The sequence below is a fragment of the Thalassophryne amazonica genome, chromosome 9 (genome assembly GCF_902500255.1).
Source record: "Thalassophryne amazonica chromosome 9, fThaAma1.1, whole genome shotgun sequence".
NCBI lineage: Eukaryota > Metazoa > Chordata > Actinopteri > Batrachoidiformes > Batrachoididae > Thalassophryne > Thalassophryne amazonica.
This window is the reverse complement of record NC_047111.1, coordinates 71,286,297-71,307,555: the sequence shown is the minus strand read 5'-3', so window position 1 is coordinate 71,307,555 and position 21,259 is coordinate 71,286,297. Positions and strand designations below refer to the sequence as shown.

Below are 21,259 nucleotides of genomic sequence, written 5' to 3'. Positions count from 1 at the left end.
TAGTCAGGTCCATAGATATTTGGACAGTGACCATTTTATAATTTTGCCTTTGTCTGCCACCACAAAGGAGTTCGATTTAAAAACTTAAGCTATACTTCTAGTTTTGCTTGGCTGCGTTAATTCAGTTTCAGTTTATTTCATTTTATATAGTGCCAGATCACAACAAAGCTGCCTCAAAGCACGTCACACAAGTAAGGTCTAACTTTACCAACCCCCAATTCAAGGTGTTTAGCAAAATGCTGCATTATTTAGCATTTACACATATCATGTTTACAGCTATGACTCTTTAGACAAGTTGGGATGGTTTGATGAACATTTCGATGTCAATATGTCTTGGATTAAATTTAAATCAACCATTGCCACTGTATGGCACATCTGTTTGGAATAGACAGTGAGGGTTAGAGAATATTTTTTTGAGCCTACTGGTCAGGACCAGTAACAATTTTTAGTAATTTTGTTACTGGTCCTCCTGGTCAAGGGTGTTTGGAAGCTCAGAGTCTCCGATGGCGAGCACGCAAGCCTCAGCATAGCATTAATCATCACATCATGCACATTTTTTTACTTACACTCAATTTTTCTGTAATTCTGGCCTTGTGCTTGTCTTATGCCGCCCAAACATAGCCTTTACTGTTGTTACTTAATCCACTTGTCTATTTGTGCTGTGTAAGCTCTGTAATACCTCTGATTTTTTTTGTTTTTTTTGCGGGGGGAGGGGGCAACAATTATACCCATTGTTTCTCAGACTAGTATGATGAAAATTTTATGAATGGGTCAGGGGTCTACAACCTTTAATGTTAAGAGCCATTTTTGACCCATCTTCCACAAATATAATTCTTCTGGAGCCACAAAACATATTTGACCTTCAAAATGAATGAATAAAGATAACACAGCTTATGTTTTTCTATATACTGTTCAACTGTTTTTAATTGTTCTTGTTGTTTAGTTTTTATAACTCCAAATCAGAAAAGTTTGGATGATATGAAATATGTGGTGGACCCATAATGATCCTGACATTTTCTTTGACTTCTATTTACTGCAGACTGTATGAAACCAACATATTTCATGTTTTGTGTGGTCAGCTTTATTTTATTTAATATACATCCATTCCTACATTTAAGACCTGCAGCCTTTTCCAAGAAAAAAAAAGTTGGGACAGGGCACTTTATTCTAAATGGAAGAATTAATCAGTCAATTTTAGAGCCAGTTTTCTTGAGAAATGTCAGGGGATGAATACATGAACATTTACAAGTCACTGCATATTTCTTAGACTTCATTTACATCAATCATTCAGACATACGAACAGTGTGGTACTTTATAGTAAATCTGTGTCAGCTAAGCAGTTCTCAAAAACTAAATGTCCATGCTGGGGACAGTGGGGGAAGCCATCAAGACACGACTCTAGAACTTTTGGCTTCTGTGAGTGTGAGTGGAGAATCTTCATTTTACATATAGTCCCAACTTTTTTCTGATTTGTGGTTGTTCTCTGTTGTATTTCTGAAATTACAAAACTGCTATAAAGAAAAGTGTTTTGTTTTTTAAAACTTTGTAGTACTGATGTAAACATCAAATTCTTATAAAGAAGGAAAAAATACCTGGGCATGTGCAGGCAAACTTTGATATACGTAAATTGAACAGAACAATGCAGGCTGATTTGACTCCCTGTGTTTTGTTTTTTTTTTTTGTTTTTAAATAAGTATAAAATAAGAAGTAACTTACTTTGAAATAAAATATAGCTGCAGGCTAATAACTTTGAAAAATAACATAAATTAGCAGGTTATATTTTTATTCTGACTGGAGTACATTTTAGTGGGATGAAGTCACCCTGTTTTATTCTCCTCAGTCATGTTTGTGCGTGCATAAAACAACTACATTAACTCACAATCTAAAATAAATACTTAAAAAAAAAAAAATAAAAGCTTATTAAAGTTCAGGGTTCTCACCTGCTTAATGTGAGAACTTGCGCAATGAGACACTACTCCGTTCAGCCCCCTCCTCCTCGCATTCTGTCTGTCTGTGAGCCAGCTGGGGGAGCAGCTCCGCGCACGCACACACAGACAGCTCGTTTGAAAAACTCCACATTTTAGACGGCTTAGCCGTCCACCAGTTTTCAGACGTCTTTTCGAAAATTAACCGTTCAAATGATGGCTAGACGGCTCGCTGTCCAAAACTCTGTTGTAATCTCCGAATGGCTGTTATTTAAGGTGCAAGTTTGAAAAAAAAAATCGTCAGACTTGTCAAACACTTTTAATCACAAGACGGACAAGATTTTTAACTAGACATCAGTCTAAGCAGGGGAAATATCTACTAGACATCGGTCAAAAGTTTCTGGTCTGTGTCCTCAGACCACTGGATTTCTCTACCCCGGGGCAGTTCTCGAAATTTGAGTGATTGTGCAAGGAGATTAGTGAGGGAAGACACCCAAACATCTTTGAAGTTACAGACTTCTCTGACTGTAGATGGAGAAACTGCATCGTGCAACCTTTGCCTTTTGTATCACCAGTTATGTGACTTCATGGTGGAGTGGAACACATGGGAGACTCTGTTTGTTGTATTAAATCCATCTCTGCTTCATTCCACCCATGAACTTGTGAGACAGACAAAATATGTATTTTGCAGTTTCTCCAATCACAACCACGGATATCTGAATTACTTCAAAGTTGTAAAGTCCCAAGAAGTAAAGCCAATAATCTACAACTAAAAGGACATCTTGATTGGTTCATCTCAGTTTCATTGTGGTGGAGTACAGAGGTAAAAATTACAAAAAATTGTCACTGTCCAACTACTTATGGGCCTGACTATAACTTGTGCTTTATTTTTAAACATTGGTTCACCAAGATGAATGTTGTGGTGTCTTGTAGGATTTTCACATTATTAAATGTGGTTCTTAATTCTAAATGTGGAACCTGTTCCAATTCACTTTAGGTGAAATCCCTGATGCAGCATTCATCCATGCTGCCAGAAAGCGCCGACAAATGGCCCGAGAGCAGGGGGTTGAACCTCCCCCGGTTGAGATTGAGACCCCCAAGAAACGACTGGTAGGAGAAGACCAAGATGGCAGCGACGATGAAGATGAAGAAGAGAAGAGGATTCGCTTCAGTGGAGTCAGAAATAAAACCCAGCGCCAGAAGATAGCTGAGGAGATAGGTGGCTTATATCACAAAGCTGCATCCTTATATTGTAATTTTCCCTCAGTTTAGACTGCTCAGTTAACATCTCCACATGTACAGGTATAGAGGGCAGTGATGATGAAGCCTTGGATGCAGGCCAGGATGAGGAGGTGAGCCGGTGGGAACAGGAGCAGATCAGAAAAGGAATCAGCATACCACAGGTGAGCCGCACCAACTTCCTCAGTAGCTACTAATTAAAAATTTAGTGTTCAAAAAGCCTTGAGATGATGTTTCAATTGGTCCCAGATGCACTATGGAGCAAATAAATGTGAAAACGCACATATATATTTTTTTTGCTCTACAAAGGTACCATAGAATGAATCACTGGCTGTCATGCAGTGTAGACATAAAGCCACAAACAGGTAGTTAACAGACTGAAGCTGTGGAGTGTGTGTTGCTGACGTTTGGAAATAAAGTCCAAGTTCAAGTGAGAAAATGCGTTGTGCATGCAAGTCTGTCGGCCTCCAGAGTATGTGGTGAGTGCCGTAATCCGTAGTGCCTATGTATGGATTTGGTTAATTAAATAGTAATTGAATGAAAATGTGCTGCTTTGAATCTGTACTGAGGCAGTACTCACAACGTGCGTCATCTGTACTGCTGGTGAATCCGCAGCCTGACCGCAGCGAAAGTTCTGCATGCACTAAAACCTCTACGGCGTGTCTGCGTGTGTCTGCGTGCTCCTAAATTCCTACTGAGGCAGTACTTACGACGTACGGATCTCCAAATTTAGCCCACGTTTTTGCAAGTAGACTGCACGCACCTGCAAGTACGGTGGGTTGTGACCATGGCTTAAGGAAAAACTCCCTCTGATATTTGAGGAAGAAACCTCAAGCAGACCAGACTCAAAGGAGTGACCCTCTGATTGGGCCATGCTACAGACATAATTTAAAAACAATTCACAAAATGAATATCCAGGAAATGTTGCCGGTGCACAGGATAGGAGGGTTGCAGAAACAGACACCACACTCATTTCTGTATGGAGCTGCACCTCAAACAAAGAAAAACCAGAATCAGGCATCAGAAAGACAACAAATACAGTATAATTTATCAGCATTAAGCAACAAGATAAACAGAAGGAATACTAAGGTGATCGCCGGCCACTAGCCCGAAGCTTCACTAAAAGACCCAGAATTTAGATAAAGTTGAGGTTGTGGCGCGCTCCGTTTCCTATAATGAATTTAAAAGAGTAAAAAATATAGTAACATACTATGTCAATATGCTAGCCATATGAAAGGGAAGGTACGTGCGTGTTAAGTCTGGACTTGAAAGCCTCTACAGAATCTGACTGTTTTATTGACGCAGGGAGATTATTCCACAGAACAGAGGCACAATAAGAGAAAGCTCTGTGAGTTTTTATTCACCCTAGGGACATAAAGTAGTCGTGCACCCTGAGAACGCAAAGCCTGGGCTGGTACGTAGGGTTTAATTAGGTCAGCTAAGTAGGGAGATGCCAGTCTGTGAGAAATTTTATGCTTTAGTAGCAGAACCTTAAAATCTGATCTCACAGGGACAGGAAGCCAGTGAAGATGTGCCAAAATAGTTGTAATATGGCCAAACTTTCTGCTTTCTGTCAAAAGTCTGGCAGTAGCATTTTGAACCAATTGGAGACCCATAATGCTGGACTGCGGTAAACCAGAAAACAGAATATTGCAGGAGTCCTGTCTAGAAGAGAGAAATGAATGAATCAAGGTCTCAGCATCAGCCATAGACAAGATGGGATGAATCTTTGCTATATTTTGCAGGTGGAACAAAGCAGTCCTTGTAATATCTCCAATGTGGAGGTCAAAGGACAATGTAGGATCAAAAAGTACATCAAGGTTCCTCACTTTGTCAGTGTGATGTATGACACACAGGCCTAGGCTAAGCATTAGCTGGTGAAATTGATGCCGATGTTTCACTGGGCCAAGAACCATCATTTCAGTCTTATCAGAGTTTAAAAGCAGGAAGTTGCTACACATCGAGCTTCTCACTGATGCAAGTCAATCCTCCAAGGATTTTATGTGGAAGAGGTTACCAGCAGTTATCAGTATGTATAACTGAGTATCATCAGCATAGCAGTAAAAGGTAATCCCAAAACGCCATAATTTGTGCCCAAGGGATGCTATATAAAGGGAGAAAAGCAGGGGGCCTAAGACGGAACCCTGTGCAACCCCAAATTTCATGTCACGAAGGTTAGAGGTAGTGTTATTGTAAAAAAAACACAGTGAGAACGACTGGTCAGGTGTCCAAATCCATTCCAAGTAGAAGATCATTCACCACTTTAGCGAGATCTGTCTCTGTGGAATGATATTTTCTAAAAGCAGACTGTAAGATTATTCTCAGCAAGGTGGTTCATGAGCTGCCGTGAAACCACCTTTTCCAGAGTTTAGTGCAAAATGATAGATTTGATATCGGCCTATAGTTTTTCAATACATTAGGGTCAAGATTAGATTTCTTAAGTTGTGATTTAATCACTGCAGATTTGAAACTTTTAGGAACAGTTTGGGAAGTTAATGAGAGATTAATAATTTCCAGCACAGTCGGCCCACGAGATTGGCCATCACTTATTAAAATAAAATAGCTTCTCAAAGACTGGGGACTGTTTAATCACAGCGCAGCAAATGAGGTCAGTAGGCTGAGCGAGTCCAAATGAGGACAATTGTAGATATCCCTCCGCTCAGTGCTTTCAGGCTGCTGCAGGTAGCGGAGGAGGGTAAGACCCGCTGCGGCTCGGTGACAGAGACTTTCACTTTCAGTCGCCAAACATAGGAAAAGTCTCCAGTAACGCCAGAAAAAAGTAGTTAGATTTGTCGCTAGAAAATAAATCGTTGAGGGTTTGGAAAGTCGCCAGATTTAGCAAGAAACTCGCTAAATTGGCAACACTGAATGTAAACACACGCAACGCGAGCTCACCCGTGCATAGTCCTGTACTAAACCGAGCGTCCCATACCGAAACGGTTCAGTACAAATACGTGTACCGTTACACCATTATGTTCCACTAAACATGGAAGTGAAACTGTAAACCTAATGAGTGAGTGATCAGAGACCACTGATGCAAGAGGCATGATGTCAATATTTGTGACAGCAATACCACGTGCGAGAACCAAATCCAGGGTATTTCCACTAATGTGCATCGAGTCCTGAATATATTGCCGAAATCCTAATGCATCCACAATTTCTATAAATGATTTGCAGAGGTGATCAGAAGGCTTATTTCTATGAATGTTAAAGTCACCAATAATCAGAATGTTATCTGCACTAGTCAACAAGTTAGAGATGAACACACAAAATTTATCTAAGATTTCAGGCTGTGGGCCAGGGGATGCCTATATACAGTGACAAAGTAATTCGGCTGATTTTTTATTCTTCTGACCATGGCGATATGTAGCATCGTGTGCAAAGAAGAGAGTCAGCTGTTCAAATGAGTTATATTTGTGACCCCCAACAGCTAATAAACTAAACCTAGATTTATAAATAAGTGCAACACCCCCACCTTGCTTCACATCACGAGGGACTTGACTAAATGTGTACGCCGGTGGGCAGGCCTCATTTAAGGGGAGGACAGCTGTAGGTTTAAGCCAGGTTTCACATAATCCAATCATATCTAAGTGATGATCCATAATTATATCAGTAATTAACAGTGATTTTGAAGATAGTGATCTTATGTTAGTGAGACCCAGTCTAAGGACCTCAGTGGGGTTGACAGTTGGACTGTTTGGATTTAGGGGTGGTTCCAGAGTAGCATATAAGATGTCTGTTAGATTTAGGCTTGAGACATTCCATGTGGGTTGTAGGTAGCAGACACGGAATAGTTGATATTGCTGGAACAGCCAACGGGCCATCCTAAATTTCAACGTCATCCAATGTAGTAATGGGTATTAAGTTTGTAAAGCATATCCCTCTGATTTTTATGGACCTCCCCCCAAAGTATTTAATTTACTCATATTTGAAGTCAGTCTGAGTAAATTGTTGTTTCCTGGCTGATGTGTTATTTAAAGTAGACCTGCATTGAAATAAATGCAGTCAGATCTTTGGAACAAAAAATTACTTATATTTACACATAAGATCCTTCTGAATGTCGTAAAGTAAATCTACAAGCCCAGATCTGTCATTCAACAGAGAAATATTTGTTTAAAAATGACAAATTTACAGCTAAAATTTAGCCCTCCGCAAAACTGTCAGCACATCCGGGACGCTGCCGAGATGTCAGAGAGAAGACCCTATCCCAGCATGCATTGCACGTGCCAACTGTAATTTGTGGATTAACGTCAGTTTGAATCTCTTACAAAAGCACCTTTTTATTGTCTTATACAGAAGGATCGACTTTTTTAAAACTTCATATTGTCTTGCGGTACGTTTGGTGAGTATACATTTTTTATTGTTGCTTGAAAATGATTTTTGGGGACTTTTCCATACGCCCGTTTGATTGAGTGGTGTCGCATTGAACATCTACTGTCTTTAGCCTCCGGTGTTACCGTTGCGGGGTACGGATGCAGGACCCGCAAAGAATTCAAGTCATTAAAAAGATATAAACCTTTCTCAGCGGCCACGGTGCTCTGCGGCTCTGATTACCGAGACCGTGCGGCGCTGCGGATTTTGCCGCAAAGAAGTCCGTCTTGCGGGAAACAGTGTCACGGCCGCTCCGCATCAAAACAGAGAAGAACGTCGCCCGCTGTCGATGTCGACGCTGATCTGAGCATGCAGAGCTGTATCTCGCATTCATTGCAGCTTACTTTTGGATGTTGAAACAAGGATGTGTATAACAGTAACATTACTAACAGATAAAATCAATTTCAATGCAGGATCGGACTGAAGGCACAAGCGCGTTGTCTTCTCCCCGACGTCATGGAAATGACCCAGATGTACAAACTGTTTTCGCGGAGGGCTAAATTTTAGCTGCAAATTTGTCATTTTTAAACGAAGATTTCTCCGCTGAATTACAAATTTGGGCTTACAGATTTACTTTACTGCATTCATAAGGGTCTTATAAATACATATCAGCTTTTTCTTTCTGAGATCTGACCACATTATTTCAATGCAGGTCTACTTTAATGTGGTGTTTTTTCAAACCCAAAGTTTGATGAGCTATTGGGTTTTATATACCTCTAAAACATTACTGGCAGGCCCTATTTTAACCATTTTTGAGTGGTTTATTGAAAGCAAGAATAATTGACAATGATTTATGTTGCAATATTTATATCAAACTTTTCTGCATGTTTCTGTCAAAGACGAAGTTCATAAAATAAATTATCTTGAAAAGGTTATAAATAATGCTGAAAAGGTTAAATCACCATATTTCATAATGGATATTTGCTCTCAACTTCAAAAATGACACAGTGCCTTTTAATCCAGTGAGGAAGAGGCCTGTGTCTCACAATTTAACACGGTGACCCTGAATGTTAATGTAAATTTACACACAGTAACTTGGTTTTTCTTTCATATTGACAGTTTTTTGTTTTTTTTTTTCAACATTTTGAGTGGGATTGCATAACATTTATCAAACAGAATAAATAAAATCAAAATATAAAAAAAAAAACAATGTTTGAACAAGACGTGAACTGATTTGTTAAACCTGCTCTTTTAAAAATAAAAACTGAATTTAAAAAAAAAAAACTTTCTACAAATGATTGTGGGACCATTTATAAACTTTTCATGTGAAAATGAGTGATGCTACCCCTCTCCTCTCTCTGCCTCGCCCCTCGCCTCGCTCAGTGAGACCGTTGTTTTTCCTCCTTCGACCAAACTTGGGAGCTTTTTGAGAACGCGAAGCCTTTCAGCTGTAAAATCAATAGCAACTTTCTGAAAGTACAGCAGCTATGGACTTTTTTCAAATACTATTCAGAGTGCTCGAGCTGATTGGAGCACAGGCAGCTGATGGAACAGTGATGCTGAAAACAGGTGCTGCTGTGTGTCAGCGTCTGTGTGCCGGCTGCATCGCACGTCTCGTGAACAGCGAGAGACAAACCTCAACGCAGAACACTCCACCCCCCCCCCCCCCACACACACACACACACACACTCAGCATCTGCACCAACGGAGCAGCGGTTCAGACACTTCACAAAGAAGTTTTCCTGGATTGAAAAACTCTATCTCTATCATGGCCAAATGTATACCATATAAACCATACATACCATGCACCCTTAGATATAATCCCCTACCGCTAAAGCCCAGTGTTTCGGCCTGGAGATAGGAATGGAAGTCACCCAGCTCAACGAACTCACATCAGGCATATCCAAGGAGGAAACCAGTTCGCAGTAGCAAGTGTGATCGGTGTACCGCAACCAGGCCCCAAGCCCTACATGACTTCCTCCGCCTATCCGCATTCCGAAAGCTGTCCTCCACAACTGCTGTTGTTTCTAAGCTGATGCTAATGAGCACACTAGCCACCCCAACACTAACCTTGTCTGGAGTGCCCGTAACATCAATCTCCACTGAGCTAAGAAGCTGTCCTAGCTCACGGACACGGCTCTCTAAAAGAGCCAACGTATTTGCCAGCATCACGCAGGGTTTATGTAAAGTGTAAAGTAGTGTACTTGAGGGCTGAATTGATTCGTCGAGTAACTTGAATAATTTGATTACAAAAAATGCTTGAGGCAAATTCTGTGCCTTGAAGCTCCGTTTAATGTTGTAGGAAATGTGCCATGCCTGTGTGTGGTGCTGTAACATCCCCAGAAAAAAACAGAAGACTAGAGCATGCACATATTGCCGAAGCATTGCCCAAGGGCCCTTAGTGCATCAAAACCTACAACTTTGCAACCGGACACACAAGAGTAAAATAAAGCCTTTAAGAGAAAGACGGTCCACGCTGATCATCTGAAATAGACTTACTTTGCATTTAAAGTGAAGCAGTGTGTTTGTGTACTTTTAAAAAAACAGACTGTCCGCTCTACGTGGCTATTTGCCCGGAAGCCAACTGCTATCTTTCTCTGGTCGAGTCACAGCTCCATCTCTGGCCACTCTGACAAACACTCTCTGAAAGAAGATCCTCTCAGCAAAAGTCCACTTTCTAAAGTGTTTTGCTCAGACTCGCAGTGTGTTCTTTTCAATTTTTTGCTCTTTTGGGCAACACACAACGCTTCACAACACTGTAACTTCAATAAATTAATAATAAAATCTGACTGCGAGGCTTGAATGTTCAACATCCAGCTGAAATGCATCTGCTGAATTGCAGAGAAAGAGGAGTTTAAAAGAATCATACCCAGTCCACAAACCTTTAAAAAAATGGTTAAATTTTACAAGTTGGGGAAAAACAAAAAGAAAGCCACATCCCATAACCATTTCAGGAAAATGCCAAGACTTTGGCGCAGTGACATTGTACCATTGCTTAGGGAGAGCCCTGGACTATTGATGTTTAAAAACGCAAAAGTATTTTTTTATCCAATTACTTGATTAATCGATAGAATACTCGATTACTAAAATAATTGATAGCTGCAGCCCTAGTGTACTTTGCACCAGAAAATTCAAGAGTATATCCAAGCTAGTGCGAATATGCTAACCACTCCTAAGGTTCACACAGGAGTAAAATGATGAGCTAAAAGTCACCAGTAGTTACACTGAAAAACGAACAGAAGTATTAGACTGATAAAAACAATAATGAAAGAAATGGGGGGGGAAGTTGACCTGGGCCCCACAGGCCCAGAGCAGGGCCACGGGACCACGGCAGAACTGGTGAGGCAGACCCCTTACCCAGTTGACCTACCTAATGCAAGCTAACCGCTAGCAATTCACAATAGGAGTACTGTAGCTAAATAAGATTCACAGTAGATACACTTAAAAACTAAAGAAGTGTTGAACAGAAATAAAAGAAACTAATACAACCGTGTAGAGATTGGAAGAGTGTCACAACAGCAAACAGTCCTTCGGAAGCAGGTTGCTAGATCTGTGAGCCAGCGTCACTGTCTCCACAAGTGACACCAGAAAGATCAGGATTAGTGCTGAAACGATTAGTTGAGTAATTCAATTACAAAAAATGTTCGCGGCAAATTCTGTGCCTTGAAGCTTCGTTTAACGTTGTAGTACATATGCCAGGTCTGTTTGTGGTGCTGTAATGTCCCCAGAAAAACAAACAGAAGACTAGAGCAAGCGCTAATCAATTAGGGAGGGGATGGTCTAGTGGTTAAGGTGTTGGGCTTAAGACCAGAAGATCCTGTGTTCAATCCCTGCCTGACTGGAAAACACTAAGGGCCCTTGGGCAAGGTCTTTAATCCCCTATTTGAGCGTCTGATGCAGATGGAAAAGCGCTATATAAATGCAGTCCATTTACCATTAGTACAAAAGCTACAGCTTTCCAACGTGACAGAGTGGAAAAAGACGGTCCACGTTGATCATCTGAAATAGGTTACTGTGCATTTAAAGCAAAGCAGTGTGTTTTTTTTTTTAAAAACAACACAGTTTTGTCCGCTGGCTGCTCTGGGCGCGTGGCCGGCTGCTGCCTCTCTCTGCCCGGTGTGAGCGGCTCAGCACTGCCCTCACACAGATCCGTCCCGGCCACAGACAGTCTCTGAAGAAGTCCACTCTTTCTTCTGTGTTTTTGTTTAGACTCGCAATGAGTGTTTCGCTTTTTAATTTTCAGTTTTGGGCAACACACAAAGCTTCACAAACACGGGAACTCAAATAAAATAATAATAATTAAAAAACAGTGACTGCGAGGCTTGCATGTTCAGCCTCCAGCTGAAAATGAAATGCATTGGCTGAATCGCAGAGAGAATGTTAAAAAGAAATTCATGCAGGGACCCAGTCCACCACCTTAATAAATAAATAAAAATGGTTAAATTTTACAAATTCGGGAAAACAAAAGACAGAAAGCCACAACCCATCGGCATTTCAGCAAAATGTCAAGACTTGGGCCTGACTTTGGCTGAGCTCCTGACACCAGGAAAGATCCAAAACTTGATGTGAAAAACAACAAAGATGTGAAAAAATAAATAATTACCCAGGAACTAGGGCTGTCACGATTAGGAATTTCTGCAGACGATTATTTGTCAGACAAATAATTGCAATTGACGAATATATTGTCTTTTTCTTTTTTTTTCCCCTTCTTTATATTCTGCTATCGTAGTATAATTACACAAGTCTGGAAGAACGTTTGGCTTCTGTGATTGGAGAAACTGGGAATAGTGCAACATTTTTATTTTTATCTTCATTTTACATACAGTCCCAACTTTTTCTGATTTGTGGTTGTTTCTGTTGCATTTCTGAAATTGTTTCTCCTCATCAGTCACGTTTTGTGCTTAAACACATTAAGCTCAAGATTGAACAAATAAATACCTTTGGAAAATAACAGCTGTTAAAGTTCAGAGTTCTCACCAGCTTTTTGTGATCTGTGCGTCTGAACATCACCACAGCTTCTCCACGTCAGGGTTTTTTTTAACTCATGTGATTTTTTTCTCAGTTCATTCATATATTCTCATTTTTTAAATGTTTTTAAAGATATGTGACCGTTTATTTCATCTCATCTCATAAATTCAGTATATGATGCGCACATGGTGTGAACAGGACAGTAACGGCAGAATCACACCAGGAGAGAAAGTTCAGAGAGAAGTAAAGGCAGCTCCACGTTTTGTTTTTTGTTTTTTGTTTTTTTTTACATGTTCACTCGGGTTAAAATCCTCTCTCTGCTCCGCACTCGCTGCGTGCACTGATGGTTCTCAGGAGACTGTACCGTGTTGTGCCTCCATTCAGGAATCTTCCTCCTCCACCCCTCCCTCGCAGCCTGTTGATTCCGCGTGCACACACACAGACACACACACCGACAGCTCCTTCGGTAAACTCCGCATTTTAGATGGCTTTGAAGAAGACGGCCACTGTTTTAATCGGCCGTCTTATCCAAACGGCAGGACGGATTGCTCCTCAGCCTCCATGTTATTATCCTGCCTTAAGACGAGAGCGAAACAGAGTGAGCGAGGCTGCAGCACAATGACGTCATATTCTGAGTCATTTTATGCTTTGTGGATAAAGTAAATAATTAATGGTAACCGGGAATATGAAAAGTAATTGTGAATATGAAAAGTAATCACGATTGGCGAATATCGTAATAATTGTGACTGCCCTACCAGGAACACAGAAAGGGATACACTAATTTGACAATATCCGTGATGATGCAGTGACATTGTGCATTACTTAGGGAGAGCCTGGACTGTTAATGTTTTTAAAACGCAAAAGTACTTTTTATCCGATTACTCGATTAATCGCCAGAATAATCGATAGAATACTCGATTACAAAATAATCGATAGCTGCAGCCCTAATCAGGATCAGTGTTTATTTCGGTCACATCCAATCTAGATAGAATGTGGTGCTTGATATGAACCTAAACATATTTTCCGGAAAAAGATAAAAAAAAAAGTGCATAAAATGATCTCTTTTAACATTACCTTAACTAGTTATGGAGTACTTCCACCATTTATTTATTTATTTTCTTTTCCTTCATTTATCTGTGACCAGAGGGATCTGAGGTGTTCAGAGTGAAGAAATCTTATCACAGCAAGAAAATTGTCAAACAGCTGAAGAAAGAGTACAAGGAGGATCTGGAGCGCTCTGGTGTCAAACAGGACATCAGATCAGGTGGGATTGCTCACTCTGCATTGCAATGTACATTGATTAGCCACGAGTTTGTTTAAATTCTGAGATTCTGGTAAATACGAATGCAGTTTTTCCCTGCACTGGTAACAGCATGGTGGCTTGTACAGCAAAAATGGAGATGAATGGGGTTAGTGGGAGGGACGGTGCATTGTTTTGTTTTGTATTATCAAGAAGATAAGTCACTGCTTATATGGAATGGGTGTTGGGTAGGGTTGTAGGAATCAGTGGCTTTATTGGAGAGGAAACGTTAATTCCCTTTGACTTCAGATGATGCTGTGGTCTTTGTGAAATCAGTGGATACGCTATTTGCAGCATGTGAGAAGCTGAGTGAAGCATTGGAGTGTCTCGTTTGCAGTTGTCCTGAATCAAGATTAAAGCTGGCTGTACGCTGTACAGTAATGTGATATGAATGTGTGTTATGTCAGGATTGTAGAAAAACATACACCATGCTGCAGCATGTATGGAATAATTTCATTGCAGCTGTGCGTGTTCATGAGATCAGGCTGCAGTGCTCCAGTTTGAGCATATTCAGAAATTGTGACATGTGACAAGCCCCGGAGTGGTCAGAGAGAAGACAAAATACAAAAAGAAACAAAAAACTATAGCACCTGAAATCCTATTGCATGCACAAAACATATAGGCTAATTAATCCCTGCAGTTTTAATTATGTCCGCCAAGGACGTAATAAAATCATTGGCATTTATTATTTGCAGGATTACGTCAAAACTACTGCATGGATTTTGATGAAATTTTCACCACAGATACATATTAGACCATGGAAGACATGTTATTGATTGGAATCGGATCTGGATTCTGGATCAAGGTTCACTTTATATAGGCTTAGAAGGATTATGTCAAAACTACTTCATGGATTCTCACCATATTTTACCATGGATACATATGAGGCCATGGAAGACTCCATTCAATTTTGGAGGTGATCTGAATCAGAATCTGTATTCTGGATCAATATTTCACTTTATATACGGTTTGAAGGATTACGTCAAAACTACTCCACGGATCCTCACCAAATTTGCAAACCCCTGAGCCTGGTTCTACTGGAGGTTTCTTCCTGTTAAAAGGGAGTTTTTCCTTCCCACTGTTGCCAAGTGCTTGCTTACAGGGGGTCGTTTTGACCGTTGGGGTTTTTCCGTAATTATTGTATGGCCTTGCCTTACAATATAAAGCGCCTTGGGGCAAACTGTTTGTTGTGATTTTGGCGCTATATAAATAAAATTGATTTGATTTGATATTAGGGCACAGAAAATTTCACTGAATTTTGGAGGTAATTCGGATCCGGATTCTGGATCAAGGTTTCACTTTATATACGCTTTGAAGGATTATGTCAAACTACTTCACAGATTCTCACCAAATTTGTACCACAGATAGATATTAGGGCATGGAAGATCACTGAATTTTGGAGGTGATCCAGATTGGCGAACATCATAAATCTTTGATTGCTCTTGTTATTTGTGTGCACATGATCAATAGTTTTGGCAGCACATAAGAGGAGATTGCATCAGAAGTGTGTTCTGCAGTGAAAGTTTTGAATTTGTATAGACATTACTTATCATTACATTTGTACTGCTCGTTTTTTTAAATTTAGGTATGTTTGTACTTTGCTCAGCAGTGACATTCATGTTTCTTGCTTCCTCGACCTTTGAGATTGAGAGACACCTGGGAAGAGCTTGTGTCATCATTAGGTCACTGGACAGAGGTTTTTGGCAATGTTAATATTCTTGCAGTAGAACAAAGGTCCAAGTCTTTTGGGTCCTGGTACTGCTGGAATGACTGTGTGTTCACCAAACAATTCATTTCGGAGTTTAAAATTGGCAGCATGCACCACATGGCTATATGTTGTAAATCATTCCAGCAGTAGCGGGGATGTTGGCAACAGGATTTTGGCCATGTGGTGCAATTCTCTAGGGATGTAGGTGTCTTCATGTTGAGGACCCCAGCAGCAAAAAAAGCCAAAAGGATGGCCACGAACCTGTGACAGATAGATGGTTATTTTCAAGGGGTGGGGATGCCCGGTTGTCTGCCATCAAGCATCCAAGGTGGTTCCATAGTTTAGTGGATGCAGCAATGTGTGGCACCAGTGTATGCTCCCAGAACTGGCCTGATCTGATCTTGTTAGACACCAAATAAATTTTTTATCTCCCAGTGAAAATTTTATTCTATTCCTCCCATGTCCTCTTTACTTGCCTCTGTAGCAATACCCATATTCAAGTGCCTAGGAGGTTCCAGGAAAACATAAATTGTACTTTGGAATCAGCATCAGTGCAACTGTGATTGTTGTGAAGACAAAACTGTCTTGCCCCTTGGTCAGTAAGGGCAGGGGATGCCTGGAATCTGCACTGTTCTCCCATCAGTCACCCTTTCAGTGTTTTCCCTTAAGATTAATATATTGGTGGTACTTGCTGAAAACTCAAATCAGGAGGGATGCAGAGTTAAAAAAAACAAACAAACAGTGTGCTCAAAAATCCAAATCAAACTGCAAAAAATGACGTGTCACATACAGTGAGCATAACTCATTGCTACACTGCAAAGTGAATAACATTTTTTTATCCCATCAATTTTGGTAATGAGTGTGCAATGTAGCAATTTTTTTTGTTTACTTTGCTAGTCGGCTTAAATTGTGTTATGTGTGAAGGGTCCCTAAGGGATCTCCTCTTCACGGATGACTGGGCTCTGAGCTAGCAAACAAGAGGATGTTCAACGCACCACAACTCTCTTCTCCAATGCCTGTAATACTTTGGCCTTACCGTAAGTACAAAGAAGACAGAAGTTCTGTACCATCCAACGTCCAGCGAGCTCTACTTGGAAGCAAATGTACATGTTGATGCTCATAAACGTGCACGTTGTGAAAAATTCACCTACCTAGTAAGGATGGGTATGGAAAACCAGTCTTTTCAAGAATCATTAAGAAATTATTCGATGCACCGACATCAATAGCCTTTTTGCTTCACGATTCCTTTATCAGTCCTTCAGAGCTGCTGCTGCTTTGAGGGTGTTTATCGGGAAAATAATTAATTCTCTGTTAATTGCAGACACTGCAGCGGGTCTGTAATCAACCGCTTCTGCAGTGCGGCTCTGCTTGAAGCTTGAACCAAAGAAGCAGTGTTCCGACCCACTGCTTTGTTGGTTCTATGCTTGGCTGCTTTTCAGAAGTGGCAGGTCTGCTTTTTACCCCTCTCAAAGCCATTTAAAGATGTCAATCATGAGTCACTTTTGTGCTGATTAAAGTCGCTAACTGGGACTCTTGCCTTGTTCCGGAAAAAAATGAGAATCATCCTCCGTTCCGTTCGTACAACTCCAAACACTGTGCCGCTCTCTGCCGAATCAAGTTACAGTCCATTCGGAATTGATAACTTCAAAGCGAATTGCTGTCGTCTGTTTGCGGGACTAAGTGCACAGCTGCAAAGAGCTGCACAGATTTCGGTCGGAAATAATAACTTCAGAGCGAATCGCCGTTTTAAATCAAATGACACCTCTTTCTAAACGTTATAATACAAACAATAAACTACAACTGGCTGAAACACCCCCCCCCCCCCCCAAAAAAAAGACGTCCTTTGTTTTTTATGAATTACGTCCTGATGTGCAGGCAGCCGGTTGAAGTGCTCAGCTCAGAGTGTATGGGTTACATTTGTGCCATTCATATCTGAAACGAAATGCTTTTGACAAAACTACATATTTTGTTTATTTCTATTTATGTCCAGAGATCTAGAATTCACCATGTACATCAAGGATCCAGTGACCATGTACTGATTTTATGTTTATTTCTATTAATGTCCAGAGATCTAGGATTCACCATGTACATCAAGGATCCAGTGACCATGTACTGATTTTATTGAGTTTATTTATGTCCAGAGATCAGAACACCCATTTATTTACTTTTAGGCTCAATAAAATGTTGACATAGAAAACCTGTAAAGCCTACTTTTAGTACACAGAAAATTTTCAAGTTATTGATAAAGGAATCAGATCAGGAATCAATAATGGCATCAATATCAATAAGATCTTATCAATACCGTCCCTAATCGTTTCGCATTGTGAGGAATTGAATCACCATCAAACCGCATTGAATCGGGAATGGGGTGAATCGTATTGCTATGTGTATCGTATCGCTAGTAGTGTATCAAGATGCGTATCGAATTGTTGTCACTGAGATTCACATGCCTAATATGGATGTGTCTTCCATCTACTGGATGATCCCTGACTACAGGTTTGATTAGATGGCTTGTGCTTCTATTTGGCCTAGGGTCCATGTGATTCTTCTTGACTGTGCAAATTGACGTAATTGATGATATTGATCTTTTGCCGCAGCCCTACAAATGACACATTGCAGAAGCAGTAAATTTCACCACTCTAACGATTTCAATAATTATTAATTTTTAAGATTTAAATGTGCCTCAGGCGGACACCAAGATAATGTAACGAATTTTAATATTCGATCATTATTTTTCGCCTCACACTGCGGACCACAAAATGTAACACTGGGAATATTTAGATTTATTAATATTTAATGTTGAAATGTGCCTCCTTATGGGGACCCAGAATAAGTCATGAATAATTAGTGTTTTTGTTAATATTAATAATTTTGGGAAACATCCATGTGCTCACAATAAATTTATGTAATCAGTGTTGAAAGTTTTCCGGAAATGACTGGAAATCTGGGTTTTATCTCGTGTGGTGAATGTTTCTATGTTATTTTTGATAATATACGTTAGAATCCATTTATTCAGTTCCACGCCCAAACAGTTGGTAGTGGGGGGAGGTGATGGTCTAGTGGTTAAGGTGTTGGGCTTGAGTCCAGAAGATCATGGGTTCAAATCCCCGCCTGACTGGAAAATCACTAAGGGTCCTTGGGCAAGGCCTTTAATCCCTTATTGCTCCCGGTGTGTAGTGAGCGCCTTGTATGGCAGCACCCTGACATTGGGTGAATGTGAGGCATAATTGTAAAGTGCTTTGAGCGTCTGATGCAGATGGAAAAGCGCTATATAAGTGCAGTCCATTTAATGTGCCATGTTGGTTTACAAGCCACCAATAATCTCCAAAGAAGAAGGGTTATTTTGTTTTGGATTTGTGAGTTTAAGTCGTATTTTTGGGGATTGCATGGTGGTTCTCCTGTTTACTTTGTTGTGCAGTGTTGGGCACAGTTTTGCTAATCGCTAATTAGCGAAGGTAGCTGCTTTGTTAGCGGATTAGCTTTTCAGCTAACTTTGAAAAACAAGTAACTTCCACTAAATTTAGTTCTGTTAGCTCTCGGTCTGCTAACGTTTTTTTGCTGGCTAAGTAAGTGAAGCTTAACGGTCAAAAAACATTTGTAAACCCCGACGGTTGCTGACCCTCTCTGTTGTGGGTCAGCAACAGTCAGGTCACTATGAGGAGTTCAGCCCTCCCCCAGCAGAAGGGGGTGGGCCGGCTGCGGCAAAGAAGTGTTATTTTCTTTTTACACACAACAACACAGATGGTGGCAGAAGACATCAAACACAGGGCACTTTTCACTCATGGTAACAGCATAACCCTTCACCAAATGGATTACACTACTTAAATTAGAAAAACACAACAAATCGATAACACTAACAACACTGCTCAACCAACATGTACTACAATAATGCAAAAACCCAAACCCAGAACTCCCATAATGCATTGCAGCAGCAGCACAACAATTAGGAACCTGAATTGCTGTGCTGCTGCTGTTGCACAGTTGCTATCTGTTTAAATGATCTTTTTCTGCATCCCATTTTCCTAGACACTCTGCTTCAACCCTTGATCACCATTAAAGAAGAAGTTGTTAGTAGAGCTGGAAGTGAACACGGTGAAGAAGAAATGGAAGTGGACAGTGTTGATGAGCAGGACGAAGAGCCAAAGAGTCAAGGTGGACTGGCAAGCAGTCAAGTCTCCAGGAACAGCAGCACTGCAGGAACCTTCAACACCCTCTCCTCCCTCAGCAGCCTAAGACCTGGTATCACAGACACCCTTAAAACAGGGACTTTTAGACACAATCTGTTATCCAAATTAAAAGATCCATATAAGAATAATCAACTGTTGTACAACAGTTGATTATTCTTATATGGATCTTTTAATTTGCATCAGCATCTATGATAATAGATTATAATATTGAACTTTTGTTAGATTCATAATCCTTGGTTTATGTTAGTGTGTATATATAATGCATATTATTGTACCATTATTTAGTCAGGTCCATAGATATTTGGACAGTGACCATTTTATAATTTTGCCTTTGTCTGCCACCACAAAGGAGTTCGATTTAAAAACTTAAGCTATACTTCTAGTTTTGCTTGGCTGCGTTAATTCAGTTTCAGTTTATTTCATTTTATATAGTGCCAGATCACAACAAAGCTGCCTCAAAGCACGTCACACAAGTAAGGTCTAACTTTACCAACCCCCAATTCAAGGTGTTTAGCAAAATGCTGCATTATTTAGCATTTACACATATCATGTTTACAGCTATGACTCTTTAGACAAGTTGGGATGGTTTGATGAACATTTCGATGTCAATATGTCTTGGATTAAATTTAAATCAACCATTGCCACTGTATGGCACATCTGTTTGGAATAGACAGTGAGGGTTAGAGAAATATTTTTTTGAGCCTACTGGTCAGGACCAGTAACAATTTTTAGTAATTTTGTTACTGGTCCTCCTGGTCAAGGGTGTTTGGAAGCTCAGAGTCTCCGATGGCGAGCACGCAAGCCTCAGCATAGCATTAATCATCACATCATGCACATTTTTTTACTTACACTCAATTTTTCTGTAATTCTGGCCTTGTGCTTGTCTTATGCCGCCCAAACATAGCCTTTACTGTTGTTACTTAATCCACTTGTCTATTTGTGCTGTGTAAGCTCTGTAATACCTCTGATTTTTTTTGTTTTTTTTGCGGGGGGAGGGGGCAACAATTATACCCATTGTTTCTCAGACTAGTATGATGAAAATTTTATGAATGGGTCAGGGGTCTACAACCTTTAATGTTAAGAGCCATTTTGACCCATCTTCCACAATATAATTCTTCTGGAGCCACAAAACATATTTGACCTTCAAAATGAATGAATAAAGATAACACAGCTTATGTTTTTCTATATACTGTTCAACTGTTTTTAATTGTTCTTGTTGTTTAGTTTTTATAACTCCAAATCAGAAAAGTTTGGATGATATGAAATATGTGGTGGACCCATAATGATCCTGACATTTTCTTTGACTTCTATTTACTGCAGACTGTATGAAACCAACATATTTCATGTTTTGTGTGGTCAGCTTTATTTTATTTAATATACATCCATTCCTACATTTAAGACCTGCAGCCTTTTCCAAGAAAAAAAAAGTTGGGACAGGGCACTTTATTCTAAATGGAAGAATTAATCAGTCAATTTTAGAGCCAGTTTTCTTGAGAAATGTCAGGGGATGAATACATGAACATTTACAAGTCACTGCATATTTCTTAGACTTCATTTACATCAATCATTCAGACATACGAACAGTGTGGTACTTTATAGTAAATCTGTGTCAGCTAAGCAG

General features: G+C 40.1%; 1 protein-coding gene across 1 annotated transcript in view; it reads left to right on the top strand.

The window, feature by feature from the left end:
• paxbp1 (PAX3 and PAX7 binding protein 1) overlaps positions 1-21,259 on the top strand; it is a 59,564-nt gene that overhangs the window by 17,903 nt on the left and 20,402 nt on the right. Inside the window, exons 4-5 of the mRNA XM_034178354.1 lie at positions 2,923-3,144; positions 3,228-3,328. Coding sequence (XP_034034245.1) covers positions 2,923-3,144; positions 3,228-3,328 — 323 coding nt within the window. The remainder of the gene's footprint in view (positions 1-2,922; positions 3,145-3,227; positions 3,329-21,259) is intronic.